Source organism: Triticum urartu, chromosome 2A (assembly GCF_056163025.1).
Source record: "Triticum urartu cultivar PI428250 chromosome 2A, HENAU_Tu73, whole genome shotgun sequence".
NCBI lineage: Eukaryota > Viridiplantae > Streptophyta > Magnoliopsida > Poales > Poaceae > Triticum > Triticum urartu.
The window spans coordinates 44266492-44282856 of record NC_141874.1 but is presented as its reverse complement, the minus strand read 5'-3'; the positions used below and the strand labels follow the sequence as shown (position 1 = coordinate 44282856).

The following is a 16365-nucleotide window of genomic DNA, read 5'->3' as shown; positions in this document are numbered from 1 at the left end:
TCTTTGCTGATCTGGATTTGGATCGACTGAATCAACCAATAGCTAGAGATCTGAAATAGAATAGGTTCATTTTTTTAATAAGGTCTTTAAATCATAGTTCAGTAGAGGGAAATACCATGTCACCTGTAATGGAATTTCATTTGTTTCACTTGCATGAACCAAACATATATGTGTGCTGACTACATGCCCCTGCAAGTGTGTTGATTCCCATGTCAATTTAGTAATTGTAGCTATATTCCTGCTGGAGCAAGGGACAAATATCAGGTTCATTTACATCCGCAGACTCCATTTGCTTGTTCATAACTATGTTTTCCTCCTGCTGTGTCATTCAGGTCTATGTTTGTTTTCCTCCTGCTGTGCACTAACCTAGAAGCCTGTAACCATGTCCGTAGACTAAACTAATACTATCCCTGAGTGAAGGTAATGTTTCCAGCAAGAGAATTGTCAGTGTTGACAATGCCATGATATTTCGTAGTATTGTCAATGTCAGGCATGTCGAACATTTGCTCTCTTTTTTACTTAGCCAACTTATTTTACTACATGGGGTGTTTTGGAGTTTTGTTTCTAAAAGAGATTGTGTGGAGTTTTGTTCTTGAGTGTTTGTACTGATGCATAAAACTATCTGCATCTAAAATGGCATGGTATTAGTATTTTTGTTTTTAAAGGTGTGCCACTTTCCTTGAGCTTTCAGTAAATCATAGTTATGTCCTGATGTTATCGTCACTTGAATATACATTATGATTTAATGCACGTTCACGAAATAGTCAGTGCATCACTATTTTATGGAAACTGTCTGTTTCGTGTGAAGTTTTGATTTCAGCTTGATATATTAATCATAATATTACCATGTTTGTTGTAAATGTCTATTTACAAACTTCGCAGATAAATTGGTGCCTGTATATTATAGAAGTAAGACACTTGAAAATAGATTCAGCATGGTTCCTGCACTCCCAACTTTTCATGGTTGACCTCACATCAGAAAACAATTATTCATCATGGGCAGTCATGGTTGTTCGCGACTCTGCAAGAAGATGATCGATGGTCGGCAACTCGGCTGCTTCATTGCCATCTTCAACGAGCACCGTCCGATACGATTTTTCGCTGGCATGTACCATCGAATGTCGCTGCTTTTATCATGGCATCCAACACTTGCAGTTGTGACTCAAATGGGAGTTCTGAAGCTGATAAACTTGGATGGCCTGACAGTCTACCATAGCAACAACCATCTCCAAGGACACGAACTTGATAAGTTTCTAAGATTCATACACACCTTCAGGTACAGATACCTACTTTGTTCTCTAGATTTCCTATGCATTTTAAGAGGATGAGCCGCCCATATGTTCATGATGAAATGATGGAGGTGACCATCTTTCTAGATGAAGCATACCCAGGCACGTAGATCGAGAATTTAAGTCTGGTAAATTGTATACGGGCTTCATCAGGTCCAGTGTTGCTCCTTCCCTACATCGACGGCGGGATCCGCAGCCTCCTCCTTCTGTTGGGCGATACAAGGATCTGATGTTGTGTGCTGCTCCATCTACACGCCTTCTTTCTTATAGGAATCGGCTCCGCGGGTTAGTCCTCGATCTTCCATGTGGCTTACTGAATTTGAAGTAGTGATGGAACTATGATCTGAGGCAAATGTGTGCAGATATTCAGTAGCTGAAGCCTCCCGATTGATAACATACACGTTAGTACTCTGAACCTCCAAATTCCCTGCTCTGTTCTTCCAGAAGATACATTAATAGATCCTTTTTTCTAGAGATGAGCCTACATTTTTATATGCTAACAGCGTTGTTCTTGAGAACAAAACAACACCATCAATTTTAACACATATTTTGAGTTTTACTGATTTGTCTGGAGGTGGAATTTGTGCATTATCAATTCAAGAAATGGGGGCACTATTTGGGAAAGCCACTATTGAGATGTTTCCGCAAATGACATAATACACCATCATACTTTATATTTTCTGCATTAGTTTCAGTTTATTGCAATATTTTTAGACTTCTTTCTATCATAAACATAAGTACATGTGATCCCTTTTAATTAGCCCAAGTTTTTTAGTAAATGGTAGGATGGTATTTCTTCTGATAAAATATATTAGAACAATCCAAGTTTTGTTCTTAGCACTATACAAGTGCATCTCCTATTTTATTGTAATAGCGTGATGCACTTAATTTTCTTATGAGTGATAATTCTATGTGATTATATGATTATCGGAGCTCATATATTTTTTTAAGCAATGCAGCATGTGGTATTGTTTTTCATTTGTCATAGACAGTAGTAAAGGGAAAATCTGGTCGAAAAGTATGTGGTGTTGGAAATATGCCCTAGAGGCAATAATAAAAGCATTATTATTATATTTCCTTGTTCATGATAATTGTCTTTATTCATGCTATAATTGTGTTATCCGGAAATCATAATACATGTGTGAATAATAGACGCCAACATGTCCCTAATAAGCCTCTAGTTGACTAGCTCATTGATCAACAGATAGTCATGCTTTCCTGACTATGGACATTGGATGTCATTGATAACGAGATCACATCATTAGGAGAATGATGTGATGGACAAGACCCAATCCTAAACATAGCACAAGATCGTATTGTTCGTTTGCTAGAGTTTTCCAATGTCAAGTATCTTTTCCTTAGACCATGAGATCGTGTAACTCCCGGATACCGTAGGAGTTCTTTGGGTATACCAAACGTCACAACGTAACTGGGTGACTATAAAGGTATACTACGGGTATCTCCGAAAGTGTCTATTGGGTTGACATGGATCAAGACTGGGATTTGTCACTCCGTATGACGGAGAGGTATCACTGGGCCGACTCGGTAATGCATCATCATAATGAGCTCAAAGTGACCAAGTGTCTGGTCACGGGATCATGCATTACGGTACGAGTAAAGTGACTTGCCGGTAACGAGATTGAACGAGGTATTGGGATACCGACGATCAGATCTCGGGCAAGTAACATACCGATTGACAAAGGGAACTGTATACGGGGTTGCTTGAATCCTCGACATCGTGGTTCATCCGATGAGATCATCGAGGAGCATGTGGGAGCCAACATGGGTATCCAGATCCCGTTGTTGGTTATTGACCGGAGAGCGATCTCGGTCATGTCTACATGTCTCCCGAACCCGTAGGGTCTACACACTTAAGGTTCGGTGACGCTAGGGTTGTAGGGATCAAGAAGAAGGAGACGTTACGCAGACCGTACGTGTGTTGAACGCGGAGGTGCCGTCCGTTCGGTGCTAGGATCTCCGGTGATTTGGATCATGTCGTGTTCGACTACCTCATCCCCGTTCTTTGAACGCTTTCGCTCGCGATCTACAAAGGTATGTAGATGCATCCGATCACTCGTTGCTAGATGAACTCATAGATGGATCTTGGTGAAATAGTAGGAAAAATTTTGTTTTCTGCAACGTTCCCCAATAGTGGTATCAGAGCTAGGTCTATGCGTAGTTCTTCTTGCGCGAGTAGAACACAATTTGTTGTGGGCGTAGATGTTGTCAACTTTCTTGCCGTTACTAGTATTATCTTGCTTCAACGGTATTGTGGGATGAAGCGGCCCGGACCAACCTTACACGTACGCTTACGTGAGACCGGTTCCACCGACTTACATGCACTAGTTGCATAAGGTGGCTAGCGGGTGTCTGTCTCTCCTACTTTAGTTGGAGCGGATTCGATGAAAAGGGTCCTTATGAAGGGTAAATAGAAGTTGACAAATCACGTTGTGGCTTTCACGTAGGTAAGAAAACGTTCTTGCTAGAACCCTACTTCAGCCACGTAAAACTTGCAACAACAATTAGAGGACGTCTAACTTGTTTTTGCAGCAAGTGCTTTGTGATATGATATGGCCAAAGTTGTGATGAATGATGAATGATCTATATGTGATGTATGAGATGTTCATGCTATTGTAATAGGAATCACGACTTGCGTGTCGATGAGTATGACAACCGGCAGGAGCCATAGGAGTTGTCTTTATTTTTTGTATGACCTGCATGTCATTGAGAAACGCCATGTAAATTACTTTACTTTATTGCTAAACGCGTTAGCCATAGTAGTAGAAGTAATAGTTGGCGAGCAACTTCATGGAGACACAATGATGGAGATCATGATGATGGAGATCATGGTGTCATGCCGGTGACAAGGTGATCATGGAGCCCCAAGATGGAGATCAAAGGAGCTATGTGATATTGACCATATCATGTCACTATTATTATTTGATTGCATGTGATGTTTATCATGTTTAGCATCTTGTTTACTTAGAACGACGGTAGTAAATAAGATGATCCCTCATAATAATTTCAAGAAAGTGTTCCCCCTAACTGTGCACCGTTGCGACAGTTCGTTGTTTCGAAGCACCACGTGATGATCGGGTGTGATAGATTCTAACGTTCACATACAACGGGTGTAAGACAGATTTACACATGCAAACACTTAGGTTGACTTGACGAGCCTAGCATGTGTATAGACATGGCCTCGGAACACAGAAGACTGAAAGGTCGAGCATGAGTCGTATAGAAGATACGATCAACATGAAGATGTTCACCGACGTTGACTAGTCCGTCTCACGTGATGATTGGACACGGCCTAGTTGACTCGGATCATGTTATACTTAGATGACTAGAAGAGGGATGTCTATCTAAGTGGGAGTTCATTGAATAATTTGATTAGATGAACTTAATTCTCATGAACTTAGTCTAAAATATTTACAATATGTCTTGTAGATCAAATGGCCAACGTAGTCCTCAACTTCAACGCGTTCCTAGAGAAAACCAAGCTGAAAGACGATGGCAGCAACTATACGGACTGGGTCCGGAACCTGAGGATCATCCTCATAGCTGCCAAGAAAGATTATGTCCTACAAGCACCGCTAGGTGATGCACCTGTTCTCCCTGCAGAACAAGACGTTATGAACGCTTGGCAGGCATGTATCGATGACTACTCCCTTGTTCAGTGCGGCATGCTTTACAGCTTAGAGCCGGGGCTCCAAAAGCGTTTTGAGAGACACGGAGCATATGAGATGTTCGAAGAGCTGAAAATGGTTTTCCAAGCTCATGCCCGGGTCGAGAGATATGAAGTCTCCGACAAATTCTTCAGCTGTAAGATGGAGGAAAATAGTTCTGTCAGTGAGCACATACTCACTATGTCTGGGTTACATAACCGCTTGACTCAGCTGGGAGTTAATCTCCCGGATGACGCGGTCATTGACAGAATCCTTCAGTCGCTTCCACCGAGATACAAGAGCTTTGTGATGAACTTCAATATGCAGGGGATGGAAAAGACCATTCCTGAAGTATTTGCTATGCTGAAATCAGCAGAGGTAGAAGTCAAGAAGGAACATCAAGTGTTGATGGTCAATAAAACCACTAAGTTCAAGAAGGGCAAGGGTAAAAAGAACTTCAAGAAGGACGGCAAGGGAGTTGCCGCGCCCGGCAAGCAAGCTGCCGGGAAGAAGCCAAAGAATGGACCCAAGCCCGAGACTGGGTGCTTTTATTGCAAGGGAAGTGGTCACTGGAAGCGGAACTGCCCCAAATACTTAGCGGACAAGAAGGCCGGCAAAACAAAAGGTATATGTGATATACATGTAATTGATGTGTACCTTACCAGTACTCGTAGTAGCTCTTGGGTATTTGATACCGGTGCAGTTGCTCACATTTGTAACTCAAAACAGGAGCTGCGGAATAAGCGGAGACTGGCGAAGGACGAGGTGACGATGCGCGCCGGGAATGGTTCCAAGGTCGATGTGATCGCCGTCGGCACGCTGCCTCTACATTTACCTACGGGATTAGTTTTAAACCTCAATAATTGTTATTTAGTGCCAGCTTTGAGCATGAACATTGTATCGGGATCTCGTTTAATTCGAGATGGCTACTCATTTAAATCCGAGAATAATGGTTGTTACATTTATATGAGAGATATGTTTTATGGTCATGCTCCTATGGTGAATGGTTCATTCTTAATGAATCTCGAGCGTAATGCTACACATATTCATAGTGTGAGTACCAAAAGATGTAAGGTTGATAATGATAGTCCCACATACTTGTGGCACTGCCGCCTTGGTCACATAGGTGTCAAACGCATGAAGAAGCTCCATGCTGATGGACTTTTAGAGTCTCTTGATTACGAATCATTTGACACGTGCGAACCATGCCTCATGGGTAAAATGACCAAGACTCCGTTCTCAGGAACGATGGAGCGAGCAACCAACTTATTGGAAATCATACATACTGATGTGTGCGGTCCAATGAGTGTTGAGGCTCGCGGTGGCTATCATTATGTTCTCACCCTCACTGATGACTTAAGTAGATATGGGTATGTCTACTTAATGAAACACAAGTTTGAAACCTTTGAAAAGTTCAAGGAATTTCAGAGTGAGGTTGAGAATCAACGTGACAGGAAAATCAAGTTCCTACGATCAGATCTTGGAGGAGAATACTTGAGTCACGAGTTTGGCACACACTTAAGAAAATGTGGAATAGTTTCACAACTCACGCCGCCTGGAACACCTCAGCGTAATGGTGTGTCCGAACGTCCTAATCGCACTCTATTAGATATGGTGCGATCTATGATGTCTCTTACCGATTTACCGCTATCTTTTTGGGGCTATGCTTTAGAGACTGCCGCATTCACTTTAAATAGGGCTCCGTCGAAATCCATTGAGACGACACCGTTTGAATTATGGTTTGGTAAGAAACCTAAGTTGTCGTTTCTAAAAGTTTGGGGATGCGATGCTTATGTCAAGAAACTTCAACCTGAAAAGCTCGAACCCAAGTCGGAGAAATGCGTCTTCATAGGATACCCTAAAGAAACTGTTGGGTATACCTTCTACCTCAGATCTGAAGGCAAGACCTTTGTTGCCAAGAATGGATCCTTTATAGAGAAGGAGTTTCTCTCGAAAGAAGTAAGTGGGAGGAAAGTAGAACTTGATGAAGTATTACCTCTTGAACCAGAAAATTGCGCAACTCAAGAAAATGTTCCTGAGGTGCCTGCACCGACAAGAGAGGAAGATCATGATGATGATCAAGATACTTCTGATCAAGCTCCTACTGAAATTCAAAGGTCCACAAGGACACGTTCCGCACCAGAGTGGTACGGCAACCCTGTCTTAGAAATCATGTTGTTAGACAACGGTGAACCTTCGAACTATGAAGAAGCGATGGCGGGCCCGGATTCCGACAAATGGCTAGAAGCCATGAAATCCGAGATAGGATCCATGTATGAAAACGAAGTATGGACTTTGACTGACTTGCCCGTTGAACGGCGAGCCATAGAAAATAAATGGATCTTTAAGAAGAAGACAGACGCGGATGGTAATGTGACTATCTATAAAGCTCGGCTTGTCGCTAAGGGTTATCGACAAGTTCAAGGGGTTGACTACGATGAGACTTTCTCACCGGTAGCGAAGCTAAAGTCCGTCTGAATCATGTTAGCAATTGCCGCATTCTACGATTATGAGATATGGCAAATGGACGTCAAAACGGCATTCCTTAATGGTTTCCTTAAGGAAGAATTGTATATGATGCAGCAGGAAGGTTTTGTCGATCCTAAGAATGCTGACAAGGTGTGCAAGCTCCAACGCTCGATTTATGGGCTGGTGCAAGCATCTCGGAGTTGGAACATTCGCTTTGATGAGATGATCAAAGCGTTTGGGTTTACGCAGACTTATGGAGAAGCCTGCGTTTACAAGAAAGTGAGTGGGAGCTCTGTAGCATTTCTCATATTATATGTAGATGACATACTTTTGATGGGAAATGATATAGAACTCTTGGACAGCATCAAGGCCTACTTGAATAAGAGTTTTTCAATGAAGGACCTTGGTGAAGCTGCTTATATATTAGGCATCAAGATCTATAGAGATAGATCAAGACGCCTCATAGGTCTTTCACAAAGCACATACCTTGATAAGATATTGAAGAAGTTCAATATGGATCAATCTAAGAAGGGGTTCTTGCCTGTGTTACAAGGTATGAAATTGAGCTCAGCTCAATGTCCGACCACGGCAGAAGATATAGAAGAGATGAGTCTCATCCCCTATGCCTCAGCCATAGGTTCTATTATGTATGCCATGCTGTGTACCAGACCTGATGTAAACCTTGCCGTAAGTTTGGTAGGAAGGTACCAAAGTAATCCCGGCAAGGAACACTGGACAGCGGTCAAGAATATCCTGAAGTACCTGAAAAGGACTAAGGAAATGTTTCTCGTTTATGGAGGTGACGAAGAGCTCGTCGTAAGGCAGCACATGAAGCAATATGGGTGAAGGAGTTCATCACCGACCTAGGAGTCATACCCAATGCGTCGGGGCCAATCAAACTCTTCTGTGACAACACTGGAGCTATTGCTCTTGCCAAGGAGCCCAGGTTTCACAAGAAGACAAGGCACATCAAGCGTCGCTTCAACTCCATTCGTGAAAATGTTCAAAATGGAGACATAGATATTTGTAAAGTACACACGGACCTGAATGTAGCAGATCCGTTGACTAAACCTCTCCCTAGAGCAAAACATGATCAACAGCAGAATTCCATGGGTGTTCGATTCATCACAATGTAACTAGATTATTGACTCTAGTGCAAGTGGGAGACTATTGGAAATATGCCCTAGAGGCAATAATAAAAGCAGTATTATTATATTTCCTTGTTCATGATAATTGTCTTTATTCATGCTATAATTGTGTTATCCGGAAATCATAATACATGTGTGAATAATAGACACCAACATGTCCCTAGTAAGCCTCTAGTTGACTAGCTCGTTGATCAACAGATAGTCATGGTTTCCTGACTATGGACATTGGATGTCATTGATAACGAGATCACATCACTAGGAGAATGATGTGATGGACAAGACCCAATCCTAAACATAGCACAAGATCGTATAGTTCGTTTGCTAGAGTTTTCCAATGTCAAGTATCTTTTCCTTAGACCATGAGATCGTGTAACTCCCGGATACCGTAGGAGTGCTTTGGGTATACCAAACGTCACAACATAACTGGGTAACTATAAAGGTATACTACGGGTATCTCCGAAAGTGTCTGTTGGGTTGACATGGATCAAGACTGGGATTTGTCACTCCGTATGACGGAGAGGTATCACTTGGCCCACTCGGTAATGCATCATCATAATGAGCTCAAAGTGACCAAGTGTCTGGTCACGGGATCATGCATTACGGTACGAGTAAAGTGACTTGCCGGTAACGAGATTGAATGAGGTATTGGGATACCGACGATCAGATCTCGGGCAAGTAACATACCGATTGACAAAGGGAACTGTATACGGGGTTGCTTGAATCCTCGACATCGTGGTTCATCCGATGAGATCATCGAGGAGCATGTGGGAGCCAACATGGGTATCCAGATCCCGCTGTTGGTTATTAACCGGAGAGCGATCTCGGTCATGTCTACATGTCTCCCGAACCCGTAGGGTCTACACACTTAAGGTTCGGTGACGCTAGGGTTGTAGGGATATGTATATGCAGTAACCCAAATGTTGTTCGGAGTCCCGGATGAGATCCCGGACGTCACGAGGAGTTCCGGAATGGTCCAGAGGTAAAGAATGATATATAGGAAGTGCTGTTTCGGCCATCGGGACAAGTTTCAGGGTCACCGGTATTGTACCGGGACCACCGGAAGGGACCCAGGGGTCCACCGGGTGGGTCCACCTGCCCCGGGGGGGCCACATGGGCTGTAAGGGGGTGCGCCTTGGCCTACATGGGCCAAGGGCACCAGCCCCAAGGGGCCCATGCGCCTAGGGTTTCCAAAGGGGAGAGTCCCACAAGTGGAAGGCACCCCTAGGTGCCTTGGGGGGGAGGGAAACCTCCCTTGGCCGCCTCCCCCCCTAGGAGATTGGATCTCCTAGGGCCGGCGCCCCCTGGCACCCCTATATATAGTGGGGGAAGGAGGGCCTTTTGATCCACGCCTTTGGTTGCCTCCTTCTCCCTCTCCAACACCTCCTCCTCCTCCATAGTGCTTGGCGAAGCCCTGACGGAGTACTGCAGCTCCATCACCACCACGCCGTCGTGCTGCTGCTGAAGCCATCTTCCTCAACCTCTCCTTCCCTCTTGCTGGATCAAGAAGAAGGAGACATTACGCAGACCGTACGTGTGTTGAACGCGGAGGTGCCGTCCGTTCGGTGCTAGGATCTCCGGTGATTTGGATCACGTCGTGTTCGACTACCTCATCCCCGTTCTTTGAACGCTTCCGCTCGCGATCTACAAAGGTATGTAGATGCATCTGATCACTCGTTGCTAGATGAACTCATAGATGGATCTTGGTGAAACCGTAGGAAAAATTTTGTTTTCTGCAACGTTCCCCAACATGTGGTGTACAGTTTATCAAAACTTGCCGGGCTGAAAATGAAATATGATTTAGTGTTACAAGAGAGATCTTGATTCATGGCTTTGATTTGTTTGAATTATTTATTTCCAGCTTTATGCTTCATAAATCAGTATGCTGATTCTTGGTACTATAATCATGTGACCTACCAGATGGAGGCCCGGATACACAAGAGGCAGTACCAAGCAGCTACCACTCTCCGGTGACAGCAACAACAAGGCATGTTGCCTTCTATTCTTTTCCGGAACCTAACTATTGATGTGCTTTTCTTGTCACCCTGGATCAAATAATAGTTGTCAAAGCTCTTGACTTAAGGCATTCAAATTTATACAAATATTTTCTTGAATAGTTGCTCGAATATTTTGTACATCTATGTTTTATTATTCACATCTCAAAATAATGTTCTGTAATCAGGATGCATGATTGGCATAGAGTATGGATCATCTTGCCATGTTGTGTTCTTCTTGTGTTTAAGATTGTATTTTTGCAGATGAAGTTGTTAATCCTGCTGAGGCGCGCCGCTGTCGTCGGGATATTTGTGAGGGGAAGCACCCTTTTCGAGAGATTCCAGAGAAAAAGTATGTTCCCTCGGCTTCTGCGGATGGTCTATTTTTGGGCACGCCTCCTCCTGGTCTGAGTGGTGTTTCAGCTGGTGCTATGCCGCGGGCCTTTGTCTTGTATCTTCCTCGCGTGGTGCTTCTGTTTCACATGGCCATTGCCGGTCTTCCTAATTCTGCTGTCTCGCCGACAGTTCCTGCGGCCCCTCTCTTTGCTGGTGCATTGGCTGCTGTGCTAGATATTTCGTCTTTGGGCTCTTCTTGCTTGGTGGATATTCATATGTACGGAGATGCTGGCTGCCCATCTATTTTGCAAAGGACAATTTCTTCCAGTTCTAATGTGCGCACGAGAGGGGGGCGTCAGGGTTCGTTGTCAGCTAGCAGTCTGAATCTCCGTGCTTCGGATTGGTCTGATGATCTGCAGCACGTACGACGGTATGCATCCTTCTCACGTACATGTCCCCATTGTGGATAATTTGGTGCTGGATTTTACTGTTGTTCGTGAGTAATTTTCCTTGACTTTGCCGTTCTCGCAAGCCATTTTTAATTGTTGTTTCCTCTTTGGAATAATTGTTTGTGAATTTGTTTAGGAGGACAAAAGAATTCTGCTGAATTGTAGCGGCGCCGTCGAGAGATTGATGAAGGAAAACGTCCTGTGTTGGGTTCTTCAGGTTTACCTCGCCTTTTTGCATTTTGATTTATTCCTCCCCCGCTTCTTAACTTGTTCCCGCTGATGGGGTGTCTTTCCCGGGTATAGAGTCTAGACATGTTTCTTCCGTGTGGTTGTTCCCATCTTTTGGGGCCTCTTTATCTCGGCCGTAGGTGTTGGCGGTCAAGCCAACCACGGGTATTCTCTTCTCCGAAATCTAGACCATCTTTTGTGTCTGGGTATCACCAGACTTAAATTCTCGATCTACACTCACAGCTAAAACATGACAATTTGAACCGTTGATTAATGCAAGAGATTGAAGATACAACTCATGGAATCTGAAGAATTAGAAAAAAGGTCAAAATTCATTTTTATTTCAAAGGTGGACGGTTGACTTTTTTATTTAACTGATTCTGAACGTCCAAGGTATCTGTTTTATTCTACTATGGACTTTATTGCCGCATTAGCATATATTTTTTTGCGAGATGCTGCATTATCATTTATGTTCTTGCATATTCTGTTGGTCCTTAATGCTGCCACTGACGACCAAGTGCTGCATATTTATTTCTCTTTATAGGAAAATGTAACACATACAACTATGATTAACACATTCTTTTTAGTATTTACATTGGCATTCTTTTGTCACTGGACAATTTTTTGTCACATATAATGATGTTTATGAATCTGTTCATGTATTTTCGAGCTTTAGATGAGTATATATACTACCAACCCTTGCTTGTCCTTTCAGACTAGGCCTACCAGGCTACCACAAGGTCACCTCAGTTGATTTCAGACTAGGCGAGCTCCTGGATAACCTTTGCAATTCGATGCTCGGTAATGCCTTGTGTACTATACTTTTACCCTGATGGTTGTACGACTCAACGTGGCTAGCAGATTCACTTGATTCTTTACTTGATCTTTCTTCTCCTGGGATAACCATGGCCCATGGGCATGGATGCTCGTGTCGCTGGTATCAGACGACATAATGTCTTATGTATATCACTGCTCTTTGTAGGGATGCGGTGGCATGTGAGAGGACAAGCAGACGTGGGGCTATTTATGGTTGTCCGATCATTGTACTTTGGGACATTGTACTTTTAGGACGTAATGTGCACTTTTGGTTGTTATTTTAAATTTCCCATGTCTTCATATGTCTTTCAAATTCTTGACATCTGCACTAATAGCCTAAACCTCCATGGCATGATCCATCGGAGTATTTTGTTTGTTGTACGATTTTCAAGTGCGACCTTCCAATTTATGTTGTAACTGATAGGTTTGGCACCTCGGATAAGTTCTTGAAATACCAATGTCATATTTGGATTAGAAAAATAAGATTTAGTTCGATCATGCATGCAATTGCAATAACCCTACTCTGAGCTTTTATATACTGGTCAAAATAGTTAAATCTTCTAGATTCTTTTGCATATTTTCTTGGAATTATATTGGTCTATGAGAGCACCTTAGTTTTCAGTAAGCGATAAAATACAGTTTCTATTTCCGTAATACAGGTCATTAGTGGTCACTTGGGATGGGTGTGATCTGTACCATTTGATCCAGGGAACAGATGGTTTTGTCTTGGTTCCGCTGATAGGGCAATAACGGTAAACCCCACAACCTGCATTCCTTTCTTAGAAATACAAGTTGAATTCATGTATACGTGCAAGTAGTTGATACAACAACCTATTAGTTACTCAGAGGCTTTCTGTATTGGTGTCTGCATTTTTTAATGTTACATGCATCTATTTTTATTACATAACGTTTTTTCAGCTTTGGGACTCCATGTTGATGCGTTTTTACCTTAACATCTTATTATCTATTTTTCTTTAGGCAAGGAAGAAGGTTGTAGAGTGCGGATGGATGTGAAAAGGAAGAGGATGGATGCGAGAAGAGAGAAGAGGGGTGAAAGAGGATATGGCTAGAAAGAGGGAGAAGGACAGGGTGGAGGTGCTTCTTGAGGATTTTTGTCTGACTAATTTCATACTCTCTTATAAATCATGGTTAGCTAGGTAAACCTTTTGTACAACAGCTCTTGTTCAAAAGGAAGTTTGATCTTTCGGCTTCTTATTTTAGGTCAATATCAAGTACAGTTTAGTTAATTTATATTGATGTTTATGTTTGAAAATGACTATTACCATTCTGGTTGAATGGGGGCATGGATAGAAGAGATTGCGAGTCGGGTATGGTGATGACAACATTGTATTGGTGGTAGATAGATTTAAGTAAGGTCACTGTTAAATCACCAGAATAAGTCTGCCCCCGTTGCAATGCACGCGCAATGGGAGAAATGTGATGTCCATGTAAGTGTTTAAAGGTAACAAGTTAGACATGATTAATACTGTGCATGAGCTATTTGTAATTCAATTCAATTTTGAATCTGTGCAAGTTGATTTCTAGGAGAACACAAGTGCAACATAAGGCCAAAGTCGTTGATGGCACTGCGAGGCCCAGCTAGGACCTTGTCGGAGACAAGGACGACACTTCAAGCGGTAGTGAGGAGTGGTGTCACAGTCGGAGGCAAAGAACAAGGTTTGTGAGGGTGTGGTGGTTCATTGGAAAAGTCTGGTCGCTAGGCTGGTTCAGAGGGATGGTCGGGGGTGGCGGCCGCGGCTAGCAGATCGGCGGGTGGTGGTTGGCTGTTAAGGAGGAAGAAGTCGGAGGTAGAAGACAAACAACAACCATTCAATGAAGATCCAACGTTGCTCGAGGAGTGTCGTCATAGTCGAAGGCGGGAAGAGGGTTGACAGGTGTAGGTGGGGGTGCGATGGCTCGCCGAAAAAATCTGGTCGCCGGAGTGGTCCAGAGGGATGGTCGAGGATGGCGAGAGGGGCGGGCAAGGAAGCAAGGCGGTCGGGGGTGGCGGCAATGGGTGGATCGGCCGGTGGTAGTTGGCGGTTCAGTAAGAGGAAGAGACCAGAGGTAGAGGATAAACAACAACCATCCGATGAAGATCCAACAGCCCAGAAAAATCAACTTTGCATCAAATTTCTTAGTCTGACATATAGCGTCACCCTTAATATTGAGACATTTAGAATATTTTTGACCATATTTATATGAAAAAAATATCAACTTATGCAATACGAAAGTTATACATTATAAAAGTTGAACTCATGATGCATCTAATGATATTGATTCCATATTGTGATTATTTGTATTTTCTATAAAGTTGGTAAACTTTACAAAGTTTGATTTTAGACAAATTTTATATGCGAGTAAAAAGGACCGATGGGAGTACTATGTTGCTTTCTACATGTCTTATGGCCTTATTAAAGATCTTCGCTTCTATGGCTTTAAGCATAAGATGTGATTTTTGTAGCACATTTCTGATAAGTTTTTTTTTCTATAAGGCTATAATTTCAATCACGTTCTAAAATATAAATGGGATTTGGTGATAAGTCATCATTGTGTTTGTTCATAATCTCTCAGACATGACAACTTTCATGTCAAATGTGGTCTAGAAATGTTCTTTGATAAATATGTTTTTAGCTCTTAATATTTTGGTATGGTCGTAAATTTATCGATTCAAATATCGCTTTGATAAATAATTTTTAGTTGGGAGAATCAAGAAAGAAAGAAAAGAAGAGAGCTTTAAGGGTAAAAAAGTAGTTGTCGATGCAGCCCGTTGTGTTTGTTCATAATCTCTCAGACATGACAACTTTCATGTCAAATGTGGTCTAGAAATGTTCTTTGATAAATATGTTTTTAGCTCTTAATATTTTGGTATGGTCATAAATTTATCGATTCATATATCGCTTTGATAAATAATTTTTAGTTGGGAGAATCAAGAAAGAAAGAAAAGAAGAGAGCTTTAAGGGTAAAAAAGTAGTTGTCGATGCAGCCCGTTGTGTTTGTTCATAATCTCTCAGACATGACAACTTTCATGTCAAATGTGGTCTAAAAATGTTCTTTGATAAATATGTTTTTAGCTCTTAATATTTTGGTATGGTCATAAATTTATCGATTCATATATCGCTTTGATAAATAATTTTTAGTTGGGAGAATCAAGAAAGAAAGAAAAGAAGAGAGCTTTAAGGGTAAAAAAGTAGTTGTCGATGCAGCCCGTGCGTTGCAACATAAATCATGGTTAGCTAGGTAAACCTTTTGTACAACAGCTCTTGTTCAAAAGGAAGTTTGATCTTTCGGCTTCTTATTTTAGGTCAATATCAAGTACAGTTTAGTTAATTTATATTGATGTTTATGTTTGAAAATGACTATTACCATTCTGGTTGAATGGGGGCATGGATAGAAGAGATTGCGAGTCGGGTATGGTGATGACAACATTGTATTGGTGGTAGATAGATTTAAGTAAGGTCACTGTTAAATCACCAGAATAAGTCTGCCCCCGTTGCAATGCACGCGCAATGGGAGAAATGTGATGTCCATGTAAGTGTTTAAAGGTAACAAGTTAGACATGATTAATACTGTGCATGAGCTATTTGTAATTCAATTCAATTTTGAATCTGTGCAAGTTGATTTCTAGGAGAACACAAGTGCAACATAAGGCCAAAGTCGTTGATGGCACTGCGAGGCCCAGCTAGGACCTTGTCGGAGACAAGGACGACACTTCAAGCGGTAGTGAGGAGTGGTGTCACAGTCGGAGGCAAAGAACAAGGTTTGTGAGGGTGTGGTGGTTCATTGGAAAAGTCTGGTCGCTAGGCTGGTTCAGAGGGATGGTCGGGGGTGGCGGCCGCGGCTAGCAGATCGGCGGGTGGTGGTTGGCTGTTAAGGAGGAAGAAGTCGGAGGTAGAAGACAAACAACAACCATTCAATGAAGATCCAACGTTGCTCGAGGAGTGTCGTCATAGTCGAAGGCGGGAAGAGGGTTG

General features: G+C 42.5%; 1 protein-coding gene across 1 annotated transcript; it reads left to right on the top strand.

Moving 5' to 3' along the window:
* Positions 1-995: 995 nt before the first annotated feature.
* LOC147983481 (uncharacterized) lies at positions 996-10588 on the top strand. The gene is made up of 3 exons (XM_087539511.1): positions 996-1276; positions 1443-1574; positions 10489-10588. The coding sequence occupies exons 1-3, from the start codon at positions 996-998 to the stop codon at positions 10586-10588; spliced, it is 513 nt and encodes a 170-aa protein (XP_087395637.1).
* The last annotated feature ends 5777 nt before the right edge of the window (positions 10589-16365 follow it).